This window comes from Chionomys nivalis, chromosome 14 (genome assembly GCF_950005125.1).
Source record: "Chionomys nivalis chromosome 14, mChiNiv1.1, whole genome shotgun sequence".
NCBI classification, from domain to species: domain Eukaryota; kingdom Metazoa; phylum Chordata; class Mammalia; order Rodentia; family Cricetidae; genus Chionomys; species Chionomys nivalis.
The window spans coordinates 26,717,223-26,741,223 of record NC_080099.1 but is presented as its reverse complement, the minus strand read 5'-3'; the positions used below and the strand labels follow the sequence as shown (position 1 = coordinate 26,741,223).

The window sequence follows — 24,001 nt, the reverse complement described above, 5'->3', positions numbered from 1 at the left end:
GAGCAGTGCGTTTTCTATGGGGGCGTTTGGTTTAAATTTCAGCTCCAATCTAGGAAGGTTCACGTATGCTTATTAGGAAGGGTTTGAATGTGCATATTAAACAGCCTAAGTGTGGAAGGCTACCAGCCAGGACAGCGTGGCTAAAGGTTTTTAGGGCAAAACTTTCTTAAAATAAGAACTGGATGGGCAAAACATAGCAAGTCCATCATTTTCAAAGCTAACATGGAAAAGCAGTCCTTGTATTTAATATAGTTTAGGACATGGATGGTTACCTATTAAAGGGACTACTAAATAAAAAGAGAGTTTGGAAATGGAGGAAGAATTAGCAGATTCAAATGGAAACATCATCACTAAAATGAGAGGAAACAGAAACTTAAGTTGCTGCTGGGTGTGGTGGTGCATGCCTGCCCAAAAGACAGTAATAAACCCTAAACCAGAGCAAAACAAACAAAAACAAAACAACTGGAAATTTAGAATTAATGTCTGGATTCTTCTTATAGGAAACTCAAAATCTGATTTTCGATTGAGAGAAACTTAATTTGGGAAAAGTAAGTTCCCTCCACAGCAGAAGGTATGAGCTCCACACATTTTATAAACACTGTGAAAAGTCAGTGCACGCAAACCATTTCTCTAAGCAGGGTCAGGAACAACCCAGAACTTGCTGTTTTTTTCTGCACTTATATTTTTTAATATGGGTTGGAAACAAAACCTTGCTTGACAGAAAATACCATCTGTTCAATCCATTAATATCATGATTGGGAGGGTTCATGTAAAATCCAACACAGTATGGCATTGAAGCCATTTTAGTGATCACATTTAGCATGGTAATTATTTTTAATACTCCACGGAACGTGACACACACACTGACTTTTCTCCGTTCTACAGGAAATGTCAATGTAACACTGTGGAGAGATGAAGTCAGATGCAAGCAGCAACAGAAATTCTAATTTCTCACACATTGTTCCAACTCTTGCAATATTTTTTAACTAAAAAGTTAAAATGCATGGATTATGCTATTTTCATACACATGCATCATTGTAATTTTCTCAAATTTACCCCCATCATCTCTTTTTGTTTTACCCTCTTGCCTCTGACCATATCCCAAAAAGTGTTCTTCAACTTTCATGTCATGCATATTTTCTTTTACATTTTTATTTTAAAAGTTTTTAAAATTGGTATTGAAGGCGGCATACAAAAGCTTAGGTTTCATTATGGCATCTCTACACTCCTTTAACAAAGTCTAGAGTCTGTATATGACAGAAAACATGGTATTTCCATTCCTGAAGTTGGTTTATTTTGCTTAATGTGATGACATAGAGTTCCACCCACTTTTCTTTGATGTAATTTTGGGTTTTCTGGCTGGAGGGGAAAAAAAAAACCAACCTCCATTATGTGTGCGTGTTTGTGTGGACACGTGCAGGCATTTTGTGTTTTTTCTTTTTTCTTTTAATTTCTAAGAAGTGAAATATTGCGACTTAGATTTTAAGTTCCTCTTTCTTACATAATGAGAGGCCTGGTGCAGTTTTCTGTGAAGCAGGGGAAGTATACGCTACAACTCTGATCACTAAGATGCAAACGTTACTGAAAAGACAGACAAGGGTGGCCGGCTCCCCTCACCTTTGCACGTCTTTCCGTCCTCCTGCAAGACGTACCCCCGGGGACAGGAGCACTGATAGCTGCCCTCCGTGTTCTTGCAGATGAAGTTGCACGGTTTTGGAGACTGTGAACATTCATCAAGATCTACGGGAAAGGAGCATGAACATGAGAGCCCTGGTTACACGAAACGGCCAGCCCTTCTCCCACCCCCACATTCCCACTTCATTTTTCTTGATTTTCCTCTGCCACTTACAGTGGCATCCAGCCAGAGAGAAACGACTCTTAGAACCGTTTTCTCTAAGGTAGCAGACTGGCCTACTGTGAAGATCAATGCACACATCTTGGCTAAACCTTGTAATGTCTAGACAACTGTCTGGGCTCAATTTTTTTTCCCCTTCAGATTCATTAGGCTGGCTTAGACCCTGGAGGCTTCATCAGTGGGTTCTCCCACCTTGCGCCTTCTGGACACTCCCATTTCTTCACTGTCTTTCCAGAGTGGGTTTAGTCTGAGTCACTGGCTCCCTGTCACAGCCTCTCATGGATGCCCAATGAGTGCTCTATTCACCTGTCAGCCTCTCATCACTTTTCCCTCCTTTTTTTTTTTGTCCCAGGGTGGTGCTACATTGTGACCTTTCTACGCAGCTGGCCATTCACAGACTCTCATTGCTAAGCTATACTGAACTGTCCTCACAGGGATGAACCACCCTTTACTGCCAGGACTGGGACTGACAGCAACAATCTCTATTTCCTCCACAGAGCTCACGGGATGGAGGACTAGGCATAGAGAAAGTTCTCAATTAGCAATCTGCTCCTGGCTCCTCCTGTCTGCTGTTTCTACTGTGTGAGTCAAATGTGTGTGAGGGGTCAGTTGGCTTTTCTTAAATCCGATATTTGTATGCCAGGGACTTGTTACTAAAATAGGTAATTTAAGAGGATATTGCAGAAGCTGAGGAGATACAAAGAAACTAAGAAATGCTTGAAAGACAAAAAAAAAAAAAAAAAAAAACCTTAATTAACTAAATAAACAAATAAAGGCTATTCTCTAGCCTTCCTTTTGCCACAACATGGTGTGCGTCAGACAATAAAAAAATTAAAAAAAAATACATTGTAGAACAGCCAAAAGGTGCTGTAGCGAGACTGCTTGCAGGGAGAGATTCTAGATGATGCCTAGTTGCTTCGTTTCATGAAAATTGTAGAAATGCATTCTGTATCACACACAAACACACCAGAGTCACAACAAAAGACTTTTCCACCAATTACATGCACATTTGTAAATTTTAAATTAAATATAAAATGTTAAAAGCACATTTTTCAATATTTATGTTTCCCTGACGACACAGAATTAGAGATGGAGCCGACCCCGCGCTCCACACAAGGAGACAAAAGGCAAGAATACCATCGTTAAGAACAGCACCCTTGACAAGTCCAGCATCCTTTAGGGGAAGCGGCATAGACAAGCGCTCCACCGAATGCACCTGGTCTGGAGGAGGCAGGAGTTGCCAGCCCCCCCCGCCCCCCCCCCCGTGTACAACCTCCTCTTACCTACACAGGATGTCCCACTGATGTCGGTGGTGTAGCCAACCTTGCAGAAGCACCGGAAGGTGCCCATGGTGTTGACACACTGGCCATTAGAGCAGAGGTTCGGCATCACTTTACATTCGTCGATGTCTGCACAGCAGGAAATAAAGAGAAAGGAAAGGAAGTTCATGTCTGAACAGTGGGGGTGACCGGAAATGAGGAGAAATGAAGGGACAGACATGAGGTGGCAGTGAGCACCCACAGAAGTTCCAGCGTCCCTTTTCATTGTTCAGGGAATGCTATGGGGAGGGGAACAAAATCACCTGAAGAGGTGGGGAGAGATAAATAAGGAGGGCCACGCTGCAGGCTTATGCTGGACTGTTTATCCATTCTGCATTCTGAGTAGGAGATACTATTTTTTTAAATATGTATTTCAGGAACTACACTATACAGATTTGGGTCTCCAGTTCCCAACTGCCTTAGATCAGAAGGAAGGCTGCTGTTAGCAGCCAGGCTAACAGAAATGTGAAGGAGAAATCCTGTCATAATTCCGTCTGAAACACTGGTGCCTTTATGTGTGTTCTACACATATGAATCACAAGGATATTTTTGTTAAATGTTTTATAGAGGTGTGTGTGTATAGATATGTAAGCACTTGTGTACAGGTGTGTGTGTGTATAGATATGTAAGCACTTGTGTACAGGTGTGTGTGTGTATAGATATGTAAGCACTTGTGTACAGGTGTGTGTGTGTATAGATATGTAAGCACTTGTGTACAGGTGTGTGTATAGATATGTAAGCACTTGTGTACAGGTGTGTGTATAGATATGTAAGCACTTGTGTACAGGTGTGTGTGTATAGATATGTAAGCACTTGTGTACAGGTGTGTGTATAGATATATAAGCACTTGTGTACAGGTGTGTGTGTATAGATATGTAAGCACTTGTGTACAGATGTGTGTGTATAGATATGTAAGCACTTGTGTACAGATGTGTGTGTATAGATATGTAAGCACTTGTGTACAGGTGTGTGTGTGTGTGTGTATAGATAAGTAAGCACTTGTGTACAGGTGTGTGTGTGTATAGATATGTAAGCACCTGTGTACATGTGTGTGTGTGTATAGGTATGTAAGCACTTGTGTGCAGGTGTGTGTGTATAGAAATGTAAGCACTTATGTGCAGGGGTGTGTGCACAGATATGTAAGCACCTGTGTACAGGTGTGTGTGTGGAAGCAAGGGGAACTCCCTGTGTAGGCCAGGCCGGCTGGCCAGTGAACCTGTTTTCACCTCCCTACCACTCCTGGCCTTTCAAAACGCAGGTACAGGGAATCTAATTCATGTCTTCATGCTTGCAAGACAAGCACCTCACCCAATGGAGTTATCGCCCCAGGCCACACTCCCAGAATTTAAGAGATTTATTCCTACACCAAATCTATGGGAGACTTTATCACCCTCACTTGCCAGATGAGGAGAGGAAAGCACAGAACTAGGCTAATAGTAAATAATGCCCTAAAGAACACGGCACAAACTTCTCTGATCCCAAAGGTCATGGCGGCTGGTAACCTCCTAAACAACCTTTGCCTTGTTGAAAGAAATGTTGGCCTCCTGAGTGTAGGCAGGGATTCATCCTATTTTCTGGATCCTTCCACACCAGTAAGTTTCATGGAGATCATTTTTGCACACTTCTTTTAAACTAGAGTGGGTGTATAAAATTCACCGGTCTGATACAGTGCCCCAAGTCCCTCATCGCTCTACCTCTCCCATCAGTGGCGTATCCCGGGCCGTGAGGACAAATCTTTTTGTACTGGGCGGTTCCAGGAAGCGGGCACAGCTCACATTGGTGGCCCCAGCCTCGTCCACCGTCACAGCAGCATTCTGACTTTGTGACGAGATTGCGGCTACTGGAGGCCATTTGACACATTGTCTGCAGGACTTCGGCGAAGCACAGGCCCTGCCGGTTGTCTGGAATGGACACAAGCGAGACATGAGTCAAGGTCAAGAGCTGACAGCCTGGTTTTCAGTGGACGATCATCCTCTCCTCAACCACAATCTTCAACCCTGAGAGTATTCATCTTGTGCCAACAGTCTACACTTGGTGATTATAAAGTTGTGTTGACATTGCACCCCCGTGGTGCTTGTACTAAAAAAGATGATCAAACTTGGCAAAAGTTCTACAACATGTACTCTTTCCAGTTCAACGAAAGAACATCACATATATGTATTTTCTTTATCTAAAAGTAATGACAGGTAGGGATTGTAAAATATATTCAAGACTATGCTATGAGTGTGGCACTTATTCCACTATTTTCTGGTGTTTTCTACAGCGAAAGGACTCAATACATTATAGATACTATATTGATATAAGTAAAAGAGTTTCTTCTTCAGTACGGCTTCATAAGCCAAAGTGTGCCAGTGAAACTGTCGTCTGAACAGAAAACAGTGTTCTTTGTAGAGTATCTTTACTGTTTCCTCAAAGACTTATTAGCAGCGAATGTCTAGAATGGGGACAACAGGAACTAAAATACATTGTCTTAGGTACAAAAACCTCCCTAGGGTTGGACGTAGCCTGTTGCTGCCCCTCTATCAAGCCACCAGCCAGTTGATCGCTCTTCCTTATCTGGTTCCTACAAGCTCGACCACGCCCTCCTTTTCCAGCTGCCCTCGTTAACTGCAAACGGTTACGACAGGGCAGGGCACACTTTTCAGCGTTGGCTTCGTGTGATGTCGTGCCCATGAGGTCTAGGTTTTCCACGAGAAAATATTTCTTAAAACATTTTTTTTTCTGGACGGTAATATAAAAATTAATCTCCGCTGCACTTTTGCAATGTGGCGCTTGCTTTGCATTGATAATGTGAGGCAGAGCTTACCTCACTCACACTGCAAATATTTTCTTTGGGAATTAAGTCATTTCCTCGTGTAAGTCTTTCTAAAGTCACATTTTCCACAGAGCTTAACTAATCTTAATTTTGGAAAGACCGTTTCAGGTTGTTATTTACATGACATATGCATGCATGGCAGAGGCATAGAAATATATCATCTTAACAGACGCATACCTGTGGGGAGAGGCATGTAGAGTACTCTCACTTATGAGGGCCAATGGACAAGAATGCATGCGCAGAGCTGTTCTCTGATGACATCATGAACATGTTCTGCTTACCAAGGAAAATATTTATAGATTCGCTTACCAAGGCATTCAGTGCCCGAGGAACTTGACTGGAAGCCTTCATTGCACTCACATCGGTAGCTCCCAATGATGTTAATACAACGCCCGTTTTCACAGATGCCTGGCTTGGTCCTGCATTCATTTTCATCTTCACAGAGAAAAAGAAAACCAATATGAACAATGAGCAGCTCATACAGCCATAGTTTCCTAACTATCTTCCAGTGGTTACATCTCATTGAAAGCTCCTTGACAAAATACCAATAAGATGGGATAGGTCACATCCGAAATGACTGTGGCGTATGACTATTACACCCAGCGTGCCTCATCCACCCAGGTAGTTCCTGCCCTTGTAGAAGAGGGATGGTGTTCTTGTAGAATCGCAACGGTAAGGAGAGCCCTTCCCCCAAGATACCCCACCAGCAGAGGAAGAATGCTGTGGAGAAGGACTAAAGTCTGCAGGTAGAGAGATGGCATCTTGAGATGGTGCTAGCCAGGGACGAAAGCTTGTCGGGTGAAACCCCAGGGCCAACTGCGGCCTCTGAGGGCAGGCAACAGGACAGAGAAATCAGGGAATAGTGCTCTTTGGCTTGGTGACACATGAATAAGTAAAAACAAAATAAAAACCCAAACAAAACAAAAACCCAAACTTATTTATAAAAATTCCCAATATACTTACTGGGTTTGCATGACATTTTGTAAAATGTATTTGATGATTTTTCAAAGCTGTTTTCAACATAAGGGACCTCATGACAGCTTCATCTTTTTGGGAAGTTCCTCCTTTTCTTTCACACATTTTAGTTTTTTAATCCTGAGTTTTCTGACATATTTTTCCTGCATTCTTTTTTATTAGCATTTGTCTTGAATATCTTTCCCATCTCTTTCTTTTCAAGCCATCAACTCACCCTTTGATTTAGGTTTCTTACAAAAAGCGTTTAACCGAACTTAAAAAGAATTGTAAAAATGCATTCATCTTTCATCTAGCAATTGAAACCATTCATACTTATGATTTCATTCTTACCTGCCACTTCATATGTTTCAAATTATTCCATATTTACTATGCTGTTGCTCCATTCTCTTAACTATCAAATCCATCTAATTTTTTATGTTTTCCTTGCATCTCCACTCCAGGTTTGAAAATTACCATGTTCTTTTCACTCTTCTAGCAACAGCCTTCAAATGATTTCAAAATGTTCCTTTAATGAATTTCCTATCAGAGCCAAGTAGAACTTTTTATCTTTTCCACACCATATATTGAATCTGGTGCCCTGTGCACGCTTGGTAAATGTTCTACCACTGCTCTATTCTAGGCCCCTTTATATTTGGAGACAAAGTCTTCCTAGATCGCCCACACTGGCTTAACCTGGCTGTCGTCTAGGGTGGATCTAAATTTGCCATCCTCTTGCCTCCGCCTCCTGAGGTCTGTCCCAGTAGCGGGATCTGTTTCAAAGTTTATAGCCAGTACATTGTATTCTGGTCAGCCTGCTAGATTACTACACATATGCTATGATTGTCTCTTGGATTAGATTAAAAAGCTGGCTAACTAGTTTAGAGAGGACTTGTGGATATGAAATAAATTCCAAAACAGTGTTTGACAATGTCTTATTTTGATTGTTCTTAAGCCTCATTGTGAAAATAGTGGGCTATTTTCTTTTGCCCAGCATTTTTGTTCATTGGAATGGAACCTAGTTTTCTTTTCTGGAAGAACTGAATATTTTTGTTTTGTTTTTAGTGTGTTCTAAAACTCACAATGATGAGACTTCCTCTAGATAGTCAGTTTTAGGTGAAACACTGTTATTATGAATAATTCGAAAGTACTTACAAAATGGTGATCTGAATTATGAATTTTGAATTTTCTAGTTTGTTCTTTTTACAATCTGAGTGCTCAGGCCTGTCATCCTAGTTCTGACCTTTTCTCTTATCTCTGTCTCATTTATCTCTCTCATTTCTCTCATCTCTCTCTCTCTCTCTCTCTCTCACACACACACACACACACACACACACAAACACACACAGACACAAACACACACGCACAGATTTGGGGTTTTGAGACAGGGTTTCTCTGTGTAGCCATGCCTGTCTTAGAATTCGCTGTGTAGACCAGGCTGACCTTGAACTCATATGTCTGCCTGTTTCTGCTCCCCCCATCCCCAATGCTGGGATTAAAGGTGTGCACCACCTTTCATGTATTTATAATTTAATGATAGGACTTAATTTCTTCAGTAACGCTTCTGATGGATGCCCCGCCTAGCCTAAGCTCTGGCACTTGAATGACCTGTTGATGTGCCTCAGGCTCTACCATTGTTACCTTGCTTTACTGCCACTGGCAATGAGAATTAAAAAGGGGGTGGGGGAGATGAATTCCCATGGCTGCTGGCTGCTAACATCTGTAGCTTTCAGAGGGTTGTCTTAGTGTGGCGCTACACCACCCGCAACACCTTGATTCCCAGCCTCCACCGTCTCCCCTTGGACAATCTCTGTACACTGGGACCACCAGCTGTTGCTGTTTTCTTGCCCACTGCTCTCCCTGTGCCCACTCCCTCTTCCTCCTCTGTGTCTAACCCACTGCAGGGTCACCAAGAGGAGAATGACGCCCCAGACAGGTCTTGTTTCATTCATGAGCCTGGGCACTGTGGAATTTGGACTTCTGTGGACCATCCCAGGACAGCCCCTGCTGTGTCTATGTGTACTGAGAGGTACCTGCGACTGTCCTACTGGGGACTGCCCTCATTTTCAGCTCCTTTCCCCTCCCCACAAGATGAGGCCTCTTTGTAGTCCTCCAAGGTCAGCACTTTGTTTTGCCTTCCAAGATCCTACAGTTCTCCCTTCTCAGGAAATCACACCACACCGTGGTCTACATTCTCCAGTAACATCTACCTGTTGGAGGAGGAGGCCACTTGTTTGTCCATGGTCATTTCAACAGTAAGTATGCCCGCAATTTATACCTCTGCCTCATGAGTGTTTGCATGTGTGGGATATGAGACACATCCAGCACAGCCCACAGTCATTTGTGCACCTAACCACATTTGCCATTTTCTAGTCTTTCCCACAGAAACAATGTCTTTCCCATAGTACATAATGTTACAAAAGTAACATCATCCAATCAACCCATTTCAGTAAAGGTCCTTCTCATCTTTTACGTCTCTTTTCCTTTATTTCTCTTGTCAGGCATCCATCTGCAATCCTGGATGCTGATTAGCTTATTGTGTATTCTAGATCTGTCCACGCAACCATGGCCCCAACCTGGATGACTTTTTAAATAGCCACCTAAATGACGTCACTACTTCTGCTTCTTCCCCCTTAAAACACACCACTTAACAAGGCAGCCAGAGTTCTCTAAAAACGCCAATTAGAGGATAACAATGTTAGCATTTAATTGAAATTTTACCATCTGCTTAGCTCTGTCCTAAATGAGCCACGACAACGACCCCCATGAGGTAAGTGTCCTCATGATTGCTATTTGTTTTAGCAGGAGGAATCTGAGACACAGTTAATCCAACTTACCCAAGGTTACAGGCCAGCCAATGGCTTACAGCTAGGTTCTTCACGTTCAGGGCACATCCCCAGCCTTACTAATAAACCATTTTGCCTTGAGGTTTTCTCCACAAAGCCAGACTCTCCACTGTGTCTGCACTACTTTGGCCTCCTTCTGGCCTCCCTCTGTGCCACACTCTGGCACAGACCCCAGTGATGCTACTCTTCCTTGCTGCCACAGGTCTACATTGTTACTGACACTTCTCTGTTTTCCATTCAATGTTACAGTTCCCGTCACTCCAGTAAACCCTGAGGCGCACTCCACAGTATCTCCTACCCAATCACAAAACTTTACTTTCTTTAAAGAGCTTAATTAACCTTGTTTGACATTACCAGGTTCGTTTGTTTTTTTATTTGTTCAAGCCTGTTTTTCCCAAGCCAGGGAGAAAGTGAGGGATTTGTCCTCAGATGGAGCCAGTTTACTCTGTACTGCCAGCACCACAAACATGGTGACTGCTTCATAAATATAATTAAGCTAATGGATGACTCTTGGGTAAGGGTTTTCATGAGGCACTGGGCTCTTTGTGATGGAGATTTCAGTCTTTTCCCTAAGAATTTCTCCAAAATACTCAAATCTACTCCAGTACTTTTTATTTGCTTAGGTTTTCTTTCTTTCTTTCTTTCTTTCTTTCTTTCTTTCTTTCTTTCTTTCTTTCTTTCTTTTTTTTTTTTTGCCTGGAGCTTTCTCTGTAGATCAAGCTGGCCTTGATTTGAGCTCACAGAGATCCACCTGCCTCTGTTTCCCGAGTGCTGGGATTAAAAGCATGCACCATTACCACCATTACACTTGCTTTCCTTTTTTTTTTTTTGGTTTTTCGAGACAAAGTTTCTCTGTAGCATTGGTGCCTGTCCCGGAACTAGCTCTTGTAGACCAGGCTGGCTTCGAACTCCAGAGATCCGCCTGCCTCTGCCTCCCGAGTGTTGGGATTAAAGGCGTGCGCTACCACCGCCCAGCCTACCTTTCCTTTTTAAAAGGGATTTTATTTATAAACTTACTATGGATACCTGTCTTCCACTTGATCATTTTATTAGTCCATTCTATATCCACATTTTTATTTGTGTTTTCTGTCATTTCTGTGTGTGCAGGTGCACCTGGCACCTGGAGGTTACCATGGGTTCCTTCCTCTTTGTGCTCCACTCTAGTTTTTGAGGCAGGGTCTCTCACTAGACCTAGCTTTCACCATCCTGACTAGTCCAGTTAGTCAGCAAGGCCTGAGAGCCCCGCCCCCACCCCTCTAGTGTGGGTGCTGGGGGCCATCTTCCCAGCCCCCCCATTTCTACTCTGTAACTTCCAAAGTAATTTTAAAGTCCTGTGACAGGTGCATTTCTTCTGAGCTTGGCTAGATTATCTTTATATCGTCTTTTTTTCCCTGCATTTCAATAGTTCTAAACTATTTCGGTTTATTTTATTTAACAGCGTTCCTCACATATTATTGAAGTGATTTTTCTAAATCATTTTCTCTTTCCCATTGTCTTGAGTTTATTTCTTATCTTCCTGTCTTTTCCCTACTCTGTACACATGACTTGAATTTTGGGTAAATTGTTCAGCCTTGAATAGCTTTCTGCAGTTTAACTTTATTTGCTGAAAAAGAAGCCTAGCAGGTCCCTAGGGGAAAGCAGACATAATCTACGGTTTCAATTCACATATTTCTTTATGAACATCTTCAATGGATCTGCCATGCTTTCTGTCCCTGGGGCACTGTGCTGAGTCAGACAATCATTCGGGTCTGAGACACAAAGTTCAGGAAGTCACTCTCTAGTGACTGCTCTGTCCCTCTGCTTTTGGCCTTGACTCCAGGAATCTTCCCATCTAGACAAGCCTGTCAATAATAAAACAACATGGTGCCAGGCTATCTGCCTTTCCAGAGACTGCAGTGTAGATCCCGGTCTCCACAAAAAGACTCCCACGTCTCTGACTCACCATGTTCCTCGTCTTCAAACTTGGAAACTGAGCTGGCTGAAGCCGGAAGGAGAGCCTGCCTCTTAACACCTGTGTGGTGGCTGACACCTAACAGTGTTCAAAGGCAGCCTTCAGTCTGTTGTGACCGGGTCTTCCTTGAAGTCCAGACAGCCCAGCACTCACCTCTTCCCATTACATTTCTAAAATCCCCAACCTTGAGAAGGACATGTCTTTATCCCATCATTTTAAAAATAAACTGCCTTCTCCTAAATTACTATCTCAGATGCTTATGAGTCCGTTTTTAATCAAATTTAATGATCTTGGTATTTTTTTTCTATTTATTAGATTTTGGCATCTGTGATTTTTTTCAAGAAATGATTCTTTGATTATAATGCACTCAGGATCAAGTTTCTACCTCTGGTTAATTTTACAGTGTTTGTTTTTCCCCCCTATGTCCTGTATAACATCCTTAGCTTGCCATGTTTTATATTTTTATTACAATTGAATTTTTTTTTTAGAAATTTTCTTGGACCCCGAGGTCACACATGTACATTTCTCGTTTTTTAAATGACTTTATTTTCCATTCTAAATTCTGCAACTACTTTTAATTGTTATAATATTTTGTTATTTGTTGAGATTTCCAATTATGAAATCATACTGCCTGCATCAAATGAAGCTTTTCCCCACTCATTTTAACAGCTATGTATTTTCTGGCATGAATATTCCACAACAGATTTATCTATGTATTCATAATGAACACTTTGGTGGGTTTTGTCCATTTATTTTTTGCTAGTACAAATAGCACAATATTATATGTCCTGTATTTCTTTCCCTGGGGAAGCATCATTTTTTTTATTTTTAAAATGAATTTTACTGAGGTACAATTTGCATGCCATAAAATTTGTAAGCATACGATCCAATGGTTTTTGGTCAATTACAGGCCCTCATAACTGTCACCACAATGCAGTTTCATAACGTTTCTGTCCCCTAAAGGCACCCGTGCCCATTGCGGCCTCTGTCTGGTGTAGCTTTGAGCAGCAGACAACAGCCTGTAGATTCATTTTTAAGAAACTTTATTCTAGCAGCTGGGCAGTGGTGGCGCACGCCTTTAATCCCAGCACTCGGGAGGCAGAGGCAGGCGGATCTCTGGGAGTTCGAGGCCAGCCTGGTCTACAAGAGTAGTTCCAGGACGGGCACCAAAGCTACAGAGAAACCCTGTCTCGAAAAACAAAACAAAACAAAAAAAAGAAAAAGAAACCTTATTCTTTACTTTGGTATTCTTTTTGCAAAAACAGGAAATTATTAATAATTGTTGTTTCTCCAAAAATACCTCCATGTCCCTAGGTAGTGGAGGTTGGTAAGGGGGTAGTGGGTTCCAAGTTAAACAGTCCCAGTCTTAGGGAGGAGAAAGCTCATGTAGTGGCTGCAGTGGCTGCGGTGGCTCAGGTGGCAGACAGCACTTTAGGGAAGAAGGACACACGGAATGACTGTGGTAGTTGGGACATGCTCGCACAGGGCAAGACTGGCATATGCCATGAATTCATAGTTCCATCCCCTACCCCTTTAACCATGCATGCACTGAGACTCAGACAAGTTGAATCATGGAGGACAAGGTGCTAACCCTGCTGGACTGCCCTGGACTGCTCTTCTCAATCACGGGAGGACGCAAAGGTGGGACCGCTAACCTCGAAGCTTTCATTTTTCTACACGAGTAGAGGTATTTCCCCAGATGTTTTCTACACTTCAGCATTTGATGTTTCAGACTCACAGAGGCTAACGAACAACAAATGCCCACAATTCCCAGCTGTGTGGACCACCACTGCACGGTCCAGAGTCCCATGTGCCACCCTGGACCCTGGGAGATGGAGAGGGCCTTGGCACAACAACCTAGAACAGAGCTGGCTTATGTTTAGCTCGTCTGGGAGCAGTGTTAGTTCTGGCTTGGAGCAGGAGCACTGCTCAAGCAGAGACCGTCCTTGGGGCTTACCTACACAGCCCTCTCCGTCGGGCCTGCGGGTCATGCCAGGGGGGCAGATGCACATGAAGGTGCCGATCAGATTCTTACACATCATGCCTCGAGATTCACAGTCGTGCAGCCCTTCGGCACATTCATCCAGATCTAGAAGACATTTATTAAGATACGTATCGAAAGGAGAATAAAAAGTAACAACAGCACACCGTGTTTAGTGGGCTGTACGTAAGTAATTTTCAGTCATTATTTCTGGTCTTCTGACCCCCGTCATGCTATCATTCGGTGTGACAGAGGAAGGAGCCTAGTCTCCTGAACAGCTGGCTCTCGTCCAGATGTGTAGCACTCTCAGGACTGGTCCTTACAGTGAGTCAGGGAAGGGTGACCTCTGCTTGAGTCAGCATCCGGGAGTATGACAACAGCTGATGCTCAGGCTACCCCATCCTAAGCTTTTAAACGTCTTGTTATCTAGGTGGGAAAACCTACAGCAAAGCTGCCACACTTCTTTCTGTAAAGCCCTGGGAGAAAACTGCTCAGAAGAAGACAAGGGTCAAAGTACGAGCCATTCCAATGGGGCAAGTCAAGTTGCGGCTCTGGTCTTACCTTTACACATCTTTTGGTCTTCCCTGAGGGCATAGCCAACTGGGCACGTGCATTCGTAAGACCCAAAAGTGTTCATGCAGCGGAAGGCGCAGAGGAGTGGGTTCTGGGCACACTCGTTGATATCTGATTAAGGAAGTAGGCATGCACTCAGCGTGAGGCTCTTCCTTGTATCCCCCACTCCCAATCATCTCTTTAAAGAAACGCTAGTGTGTTTGCTGGTAGACCATATAGGAAGCAACAAAGTAATAAAACTCTCACTTCTGGTATATAAAATATAGTACCTGGCCAACTCCTCCTCCAGTGAGTTAAGGCCATATGTTGGAAGAACCCCAAAGGCTACCTGGAGTCTTAGTGATGGGTAAAAACTCAGAGCTGAGAACCCGCAGGAAGTAACGTTAATTACTATGTTGGCTGCCCTCCCTCTCTCTTCCCTTTTCCAAACCTAACCTGCAGGTGACCATTATCCTAGCAGGGGCAGTCTGAGAGTTAAATGTCAACTTCTTAATATCCTGTCCAGGGGACACGACCTTGAGGCCACCATGGTGCTAAAGAGTGAATGAGATTCTGGAAAGGAGCGCCAGAAAAGAGAAGTGCTATACTTTCTTCCTTTCCATCTTTGCAGCCTAGGCTGTTGACTGTTCCATGAGCGCATGGGACAAAACTCAAGGAAGCTAGCTTCTAGGTTCCAAAAGTGGAACTGAAATCTGAGCCTTCACAGACCAACCAGGCTGCCATTGAGTCTACACAACTCAAATCTTCTAAGATCAAAACATCAACATTCCTCAAAGGAGTGTAACCCTGCCCAGAATGTATCATTCTCAGTATTCAGAGGACAAATTAAAAGTTAACCGGATACAATGAAAAGTCATGAAAATGTAACCAACTCTTAAAGAAAGGAGAAAATAACAGATGCCAGCTCGGAGCCACTTTGGGGCTGCAGTCAGGAGACAAATGCTAGGGACTGAGGGAGCTGGATGAGGCAAAGGACAATGTACTGATGAAGAGTATAAACAGCAGAATAACACAGCGGCTATGGATGGATATAAGTTCCTAAAACACATTCTGTACATCAAAGGAAGACAATGCAATCTCAAGGCAGGATGACTTGCCTTCGCAGTTCATCATGGGTCCCGGCTCAAAGCCTTCATTGCAATTGCATTCAAAACTTCCAATCACGTTGGTGCATGTGCCATTCCCACAGGGATTGCCGATAGAACACTCGTCAGTGTCTGCAAGGCAACATAAGTTGTACAGAGTTTCGCACACATTTCAGGGATGTGAAAAAAGCACAGTGAACCCCCCTCCCGGCCACAGCACCCCCCCCTTGGCCTTGACCAGCCTTTATGTGTGCAGAGGTCACGGTGCACTGCTTCAAGAGGATGTGTGCAAAGACATAACATCAAGTGAACAATTCTCCTAGCTAGGCTTTTGCCAATTAAAACAAGTGGTTTTTTTTTTTTTCTTATTTGTTAGTCTTTCATGCATTTAAGGACCAAACCCAGGTCTTGTGCATGCAAGGCAAATCTATCATTGGACTATATCTCAAGGCCTTAGAGTTTGTGTATTTGGTTAAAGGCAGAGATACTGGGAAACTCAATCATCAAACGAGTCAATCTGTGTGGAAAAATGCAGAAGTGAAGTTTCTACTATTAGGTCATCTTGGTTTTCTAAATATTACCACTACCACCACCAAGGCTACCCGAGGGTCCCTGGGCTAACAGGAGAGTAAAATAGGGCATTCACAGTGCATCAACCAGAGGCAATACTCACCCACACACCGGACTCCAGTGTAATCCAGGTTGTAGCCCATTGGACACTCACAACGGAAAGAGCCATCGGTGTTGATACACTGCCCGTTTGAGCAAATGCCTGGGCTCTCAAGACACTCATTGACATCTAAAATATAAAACTGCCCATGAACTTCTTCATAAGAAAAGATGTGCTAATATAGCTGCATCTACTAAACACATATCTAACATGAATGGTACATAAATATATTTTTTTCTTTTTACTAGAAAAGCAGACATTTCACATATGACACATGCATATGATAAATGGTTCATAAACTACTACATATCTTAAATATGCTACACTATAGGACATACTAAAGCTAACATGATTTATAAAGTAAATGAAAAAGCCACCCAGGTTAAAATGTGTCAGAGCTCACCTTCTCGTGTGTCATGAAGACTAGGGACTGTCCCGTGGCCATATGGACACAGATCCTGGAACGCAACTACAGAGAAAAAGGTCCTCCATCACTAAAGTGCTTCATGTTAGGAATTAGTTAACACTGTACAATCCATGTTTAACAAGTATTTTCTCTCTCTCTCTCTCTCTCTCTCTCTCTCTCTCTCTCTCTCTCCCTCCCTCCTTCTTTCCTTCCTTCTTTCCTTTTTTCCTTTCTCTCACACCTGCCCCCTGCCTGAGTCTGAAACTTGCTACATAAACCAAGTGGTCATGTACTCACAGAGACTGCCCTGCTGTCTGTCTCCCGCGTGCTGGGAGTAAAGGCGCACACCACTGCACCTGGTCATGGTTTATTTTAAAACCCAACACTGGGTATACTCATAGAAGGCTAGCTGAGCTCTTCCTAGGGTACCGCCAACATGGGGACTCTGGGTCTGTCTGTCTAACACTACGAAGTCCAAAATTGTTCCTGTCCTTTACACACAGGAGCTACCCCCAACATAAGGACCCACCACAAGTTGATCTTTCTGGGAATTACTCTACAAGTCATTGGTGCTGATGGGAAGTTGTGGGGCCAATGTGATGATGTTACATCACAGAAATTTACATAATATTCAGAGAACCACAGCCCATGATATTACAGCAACATAGGCTTTTTCTTAACTGTGCATTCATTTTTGGTGGTAAGGACCGAACTCCAGCCTTGCAGGAGTTAGGTCTATGCTCTATCGTCAGGCTACACGTCTACACCCCAATCTGGGACTTGAAAAGTCCTGTGGAGTTTCCTTTCCACCCTCTCCTGGCATCTTCTGCCCTCGCCTCTGCAGTTCAGTCTTCAGAACGCATGTAATGCTAACACTGGGAGGAAAAGTAAGCGGGCTATGTCAGTGGACACGCTGTATATAGATGCTGGTGGGGCTCTTGCCAAGTCACCGCTTCTGGAACCACTGGTAATTCTATCTGAAGGTACTACATCGCCTTCTACATGGTCACAACAGAGTCTTCTCTGCTGTTACTCTCAACTTCATCGTCTTTGGGGCACAGCTCACACGGGTCCCCCCAGCCCTCTCTGTGGTTACTCTCACCTTCATCGTCTTTGGGGCACAGCTCACAGGGTCCCCCCAGCCCTCTCTGTCGTTACTCTCACCTTCATCGTCTTTGGGGCACAGCTCACACGGGTCCCCCCAGCCCTCGCCTGGCATCTTACTGCAGCAGCATTTCGCCTTGGTGGTGTTGAAGGCTTTGGGCACAGAACACTTGCCGTTTTCAAAGTTGGTGAAGCAGAAACTCTGGCGAGTATCTAGTCAGGAAAGCAAAGAGCACAGCTCCTCACTGCTCGTGGGACAGACGGAACAATGTGGACACAACTAGTTTGGAGGGAACACTTCTCATGGGCTGGACACAAGGTACACGCTAGATCAGTAGTTAAGAGACAGGCCTGGGCACTCGTCACGGTTCACTTTCATTTGCTAGTTTAAATTGATCTGCATGTAAAATGTTACTGCATCTAAAATACTTTTACGACGTGTTCAGGGATTTGTAAAATCAGCCTTAGTCGAGAAAATATTCCCACAGTCCTCCTTTTTTCCTTCACTCTCACATCAAGGCTGTCCAAAAACAACCAATTTAACATCCATGAAGTCAAACGACGCCCGAGGCAACTCGTGGACTGATAAACAACAGCCCATGCCAGCAACCAAATGAAAATGCCAAACCAAGATGATTTTTCTTTTAGTATAAAGTCTGAACATGGTACTAACGGTCTTAACAGACGGCTCGAATGCTGTCCATTTGAGACACTCTTGAGAAGTCTGTGCTCTAACTGCAGACTGTGTAATACTAATAGACAAATATTTTATTGTAAGAAAGCCCGAGGACGCTGCTCCACTGTCCACGTTTACATCATCTAGGGGACATGCTGCCAGAGAAGTCACACCACAGCTTACCGAAGCACCTCCGTCCATTATCAGACAAGACAAAGCCAGGGGGACAGATGCATTGGAAGCCCCCGGGGGTGTTGGTGCAGGAACCAAAAAGGCAAATGTTGGGGTCTTCGTCACATTCATTTATATCTGCAGGACAGAAGAGTTTGTTAATTCAATCAATGTTCTGTTCAAGAGTTGAAAATATCTACTTGTCCATGCTGCAACAGACATTAATTAATGGATGTTTAAGAGAAGACACTGTGAACATAGCTAATTTATTCTTTTAAAGTAAGTTATTGCCTTAAAAGCCAAACTTATATCCAGTTTCAGCCAGCCATATGCCAGAACTTCCCACGTCTACCTCCAGGTCCTGTCACTCAATCACTAGGTGGGGGCTCCATCTGCCCACCTGATATCACCTTGCCTCACAGGTTCAGTGTGCTCAGCTGGCTTTTACTCGTGGCCCCCTCCCTAATGCCTCCTTTGGGACTCCAATAGGGGCTACCTCTAGCTTTTTAGTCCCTACACACAATCAGCGTGCAGCCTGCCTGTTCTGCTCCTCAGTACCTTCTACCCACATCCAGTCGCCACCCTGTTACCCTACAGCTCTTCTCCAGCCTTCAGAGAAAGACAATAGCTGCACAAGGAATATGGGTGACCAAAAGAAAGGCCATGCAAACCACAGGAAATGGAATGCAATGTAAACTGAACCACAGATGCAGGTGCTTCCGACAGACAGGGTTATCCAGGATGCTACACGGTGCACAGCGACATCTGCATTTCTATGTCCTTACTGCTCTAGCATGCGGGATCTTTCCATACAAGGGTGGAATGGACACGATGACTAAATGAAATTGAATATGAAAAGCAAACATGATGCTCAGTGGGTGGAAGCCCTCACGGTGAAAGCAGGAGGACCCACGCTTAAATCCCTAGACAACATGTTAAGAGCTGGGATTGGTCACATGGGCCTATAGCTCCAGCACTGGGAAGCAGAGGCAGAGAGGGTCATAGGGCTTACTGCCTGCCAGCCTCACTCCAGGTTCAGTGAGAGACTGTCTCAAGGGAGTAAAAAAAAAAATAACATCTGTACATACATACATGTATACATACACCATACACTTTACACATACGTATCACATATATACTTCCCACCATGCACACACATACTAGACACTCATATATCTACCAAAATCAGACATATACAACATATATACACCACACACATATATCCCGTCCACCACATACACACACACACACATACTTACATCATATGCACACATACACCACACACATATACTTCTCCCCACCACATATACATGCTCAATACACATCACATACACATATATACATCATCCCCCATATACCACATACATGTACATCACACACATGTGCATACTACCCATATAACACACCAAACATACATACTAATACACTATACACACATACCACATGTACATTACACATACATATTTCATACATGCATTACCCCCCATGTATACCCCCCACAAACATACCACATAAACACATATATACTGTGTAGCCAATATGAATACTTTTAAAGAAAGCCATTGATGGACTATGGATTTTCTTTGCTCCTTTGTTGTGAACTCATCCATATGTACACATACATAAATACAAAAATCCTCTCTCATATCCCCAAAACAAAATTTTTAAAAATGGCAGAGAATCTTAGGCTTTCAAGAAACTTTTACCAAGATGGTTCATCTGTGTTTATTATTATTTTGGCTAGTAAAATAAGAATCGGTCTTTTAATAAACTATGCACACCAACAAGACCGATGGGGATACATACTGTCTAATCATGTGGCCTGAAATAGATTTCAGTTCTATGACCTCAGCAGCCCATTTTGCTCTGTAACTGCCTTGAATATGAACAACAGAGGCCTTTATCTTTAGGACCTGAGAGAGTGAAAACCTTAAAGTCAGACATATCCTCAGCAACCCTTTCATGCTCACAAAGCCTCCCTTAGACGCCATTGCTTCTGAATGTCAAACATGCTGAAAGAACAAGTGACAAGAAGTGATGGGGTGAGCTGTACAAAGGTCGCCTTCATCGTATCTACCAGGCCTTCCGAGGCTGGGCAGTGTCCTCCTGTGCTGGGAGCTGAGGTAGAAGCCATCTGCTATGGCAAAGGGACTGATAGTTTCCATTTTTAATATAAGTATAGCCTTCCCAAGAGAAAAATGTCAGGAGAACCATCAAGCTTTCTGGTTCATATTTTCAGGAACCTGGATACCTTTAATAACTACTCTAAAATCATGTGTCAGAGATCACACCGTAGAAACTTTTAAAATTCAGTAGGTAATCTCTACTGACATCTAGGACTCGGATACTAAGGATAATGAAAAATCCCTTGATAGCATTAAGATTCCTGTCCATGAAAACAAGCCCGCGTTTCTAAGTTCTCGCTGCCAACACTCTACAAACCAACCATTTCTGACTCTACAGTAAGACAGATGCAGGCACGGTCAACTCCCGAGGCCAGCAGGCACGCAGGGGCTGGGTTTGAGGTTCCCACGCAGCCTTTACTGTTACCAAGCCTTATTCTCCCGCACACCCCGTGACCTCCGAATGAATTCAAGCCTCACCAATACAGCTCTCGCTTTTCACTTCATATCCGGGGGGACAGATGCACCTGAAAGATCCCTCCAAATTCTGACAGGTCCCAGGAGAACAAGAGCCAGGAAGTGCCACACACTCATTGGTATCTTTAGAGAGAAAGAAGAGGGGAAAAAAAAGTGACCCGGACAGGAGACAATCATTGCGGTCTTTTCTGTTTGCTAAAATGGTAGACAGTGTTTGATGGTAACACACGGACTCCACCTGGGCCCATTGGTCAGCTGGGTCACCATGGACAAAGATACCCTGTGCTCCTCCCATATCCTGAATGGTTTTTATGAGGAAGGCTGCCAATTCTTTTGATTTGTTTCTTTATGTACTTTTATTGAGACATAGCCTCAGGCGCTGTCCCCAATTAAAAACTCTCCCCATGACACATTCCCAACTGGTGGTTAATACCTTAGACCGAAATGTCCCTGACACAGGTCATTTGTGGTCCTGCCATTTGATGGTGAAATGTGGATAAGCTGAGTGAGACTGTGGGGTTCACGGTGTCTCACAGAACATAACGCCACCAAGATGACTGGCCATTTCATTTCTTACCGATACAGTTTTTGCCGTCTGGCGTAAGTTCATAACCCTCATTGCACAGACACTTGAAGGAGCCAATTTCATTGAAGCACCGGCCGTTTCTGCATACTTGCCCGAAAAATGAGCTGCATTCGTCTATGTCTGTAAGCAGAGAGAAGCCAGGGTCTCAGAGGGAGTGTCTGCACAGAACCATTTCCCTAGCTGAACTCTGAAAACACGTTTTCTGGAACCTATTTCCCAAAGGTCCACACTGTACTTCAGTGACAGAAAAGGAAAATGACACACGTTCTGAGGACTGCACCACTGAACGGTCACACAGGGCCGCTGCGGCTTTCAAGGACATGAGCTATAACTTAGGAGATTTAAGAACAGGTAAAGTTTGACAATTTAAGTTTCAATTTTTTTTCCAATTGCAAAGTATTTCTTTTGGCAGAGGAGAGGGGACTATGGGATGTAACTTGACTGCATGACTTGCAGATCCTTTACCTGGACACAGGATCCCATTCAAAGGACAAAGAAGTGAGCATACTAAAGACAGAAATCAGCTCTGTTAAAAAGTGCAGGGCTGCTGACCATAATGCACCATTTGCAAGGAGGATGGCAGGAGCTGGGCTTTCAGGTAAGCCTCGGGGTGATTACGAGTGAGCGAGTGAGTCATTCTTCGGGGTGATTACGAGCGATTACGAGTGAGCAAGTGAGTCATTGCCTATGTTTCCTGAAGACTGCTTTTGTGTTACAGCATCATCAGTCAGGACTCTTGGGTCTCCCAGGAGAACTACAGAACCTACAGAGGAACCCGAGCGAAGTTGGATAAAATAGCCATCTAACTGCAAATCTTTTTCACAATTGCAGAATTCGGAAGGATAAAGGAAATCAACAGGGAAGCTGGGATGTGGTGGTGGGGCTGAGCTGTGCTGATCCTACAATGGTGGACATCATCCTCAATGCTCCCCTCACAGGTCCCGGTCATGTAGCTACATTGTATTGCATCAAAAAGCACCCCACAGTGGATACACAAGTAAGTGTTGCCCTTTCTCTTCTGTTCATTCTGCTTCCTTGGGGGAACCTCTCCTGCATCAATTCCCATGTCCTGTTGATATGTCAGTGTGTGGCAAAAACTGAAATCCTGCATTTAGCACAGGTGTGACCCAAGGACCCCTCTGAAAACTTGCTCACTGTGATTTTTTTTTTTTAACCGGGAAAGGCATACAGGCTTTGAACCTGATGGGCAAGGGAATTTCCAGACATGGACATGGGTATGGAGAGTCTGCTAGGGTTGGAGTGTAAATTAGAAATGAACTCATATAAAATACGTGAAGTAACCTGAGAATAATTGAGGGTCTTTTTCTCTCCATCTCACCTACAGGGCACAAAGAGGCTAAACTCTAAATCAGACCTGCTCCATTTATGGGTGTCCGGATGACCTTCCTCCTTGATAAACTGGGTGTGTGAGGTAGGGCTCAAAAAAGCCCATGGCCTTGTGACTACTGAGGGAAAATGGCTGCAGGTGTCTACAGATTGCTCAGTGGCTTTGCCTGTCTTCTGAAAGAACCAAGGCTGAACGGACGGGAAGATTTACCGAGGCAATCGTTGTTGTGAGTGAGCTCAAACCCAGGGTAGCACAGACAGTTGTAGGATCCAACAGTGTTCTTGCAAGTCCCGTTTCCGCATGGATGCCGCTCACACTCGTCCACATCTACCAAGGAGAACTCGACATTTAGCTAGAACCAGCTACTCCCCTTTCAACAAGCTACTCCCCTTTCAACCAGCTACTCCCCTTTCAACCAGCTACTCCCCTGTCACTTTTCTTTCACCCTCACCGCTTTGTGACTTAAATGCTCCCCAGTGCAGTGCTAGGGACCCATGGTTGTTTGAGGAAAGCAAGAATGTGAAAACGGGGAAACAAATCAAAACTGCAAACTGACAAAAGAGAAAAATCAGTCTGACCTATGGGTATGTGCAATTCCCAGAAGCAATGGGTAGAAAACATGTCATTGGCAGACATGTTGCAAGGACCAGGCTCACCTAGCAAATGTTAAAGCATTATTAACACTTGGTCAAGAATTGATAAATCTTAATTTAACAATGAAAAGTTCAGCCTCTTTAAGGAAGTAATAAAATCCAAAGAGGGGTTTGTTTAGAATTTAGTTATGAACTTTCTAAAAGTCACAGTGAGAATAGTTAGCAAGGTCATCTGTAACAGCAGACAGCAGACCCTTGTGCTGGGAGGCCAGCATGCAGGGCCACTATCCAGGGAACAGACACGGCTCCACAGTGTGTCTGAGAGGCCTGGGCTCCCAGCTGACTTTACTATGAAAGAATTATTCATATAGGACACGCTGTTCCCATATGAAATTCAGAGTCATAAATACAAAATGTGTGTGTAGCAGATTAGACTCTCTGAGTACAGAAGGAGACCCCTGTTTCTTCTAT

General features: G+C 43.7%; 1 protein-coding gene across 2 annotated transcripts in view; it reads right to left on the bottom strand.

Annotated features, from left to right (window-relative positions):
* The window catches only part of Fbn2 (fibrillin 2), a 189,094-nt gene that overhangs the window by 11,675 nt on the left and 153,418 nt on the right, over positions 1–24,001 (bottom strand). For both annotated transcript variants that reach the window (XM_057788534.1, XM_057788535.1), the window contains exons 46-59: positions 23,148–23,264; positions 21,581–21,709; positions 21,007–21,126; positions 18,416–18,541; positions 17,617–17,769; positions 16,450–16,515; positions 16,050–16,175; positions 15,389–15,508; positions 14,280–14,402; positions 13,695–13,826; positions 6,299–6,424; positions 4,869–5,075; positions 3,139–3,264; positions 1,618–1,740 (exon numbers count right to left, since the gene is read on the bottom strand). In XM_057788534.1, the coding sequence (XP_057644517.1) occupies positions 1,618–1,740; positions 3,139–3,264; positions 4,869–5,075; positions 6,299–6,424; positions 13,695–13,826; positions 14,280–14,402; positions 15,389–15,508; positions 16,050–16,175; positions 16,450–16,515; positions 17,617–17,769; positions 18,416–18,541; positions 21,007–21,126; positions 21,581–21,709; positions 23,148–23,264 (1,794 nt within the window). The remainder of the gene's footprint in view (positions 1–1,617; positions 1,741–3,138; positions 3,265–4,868; positions 5,076–6,298; positions 6,425–13,694; positions 13,827–14,279; positions 14,403–15,388; positions 15,509–16,049; positions 16,176–16,449; positions 16,516–17,616; positions 17,770–18,415; positions 18,542–21,006; positions 21,127–21,580; positions 21,710–23,147; positions 23,265–24,001) is intronic.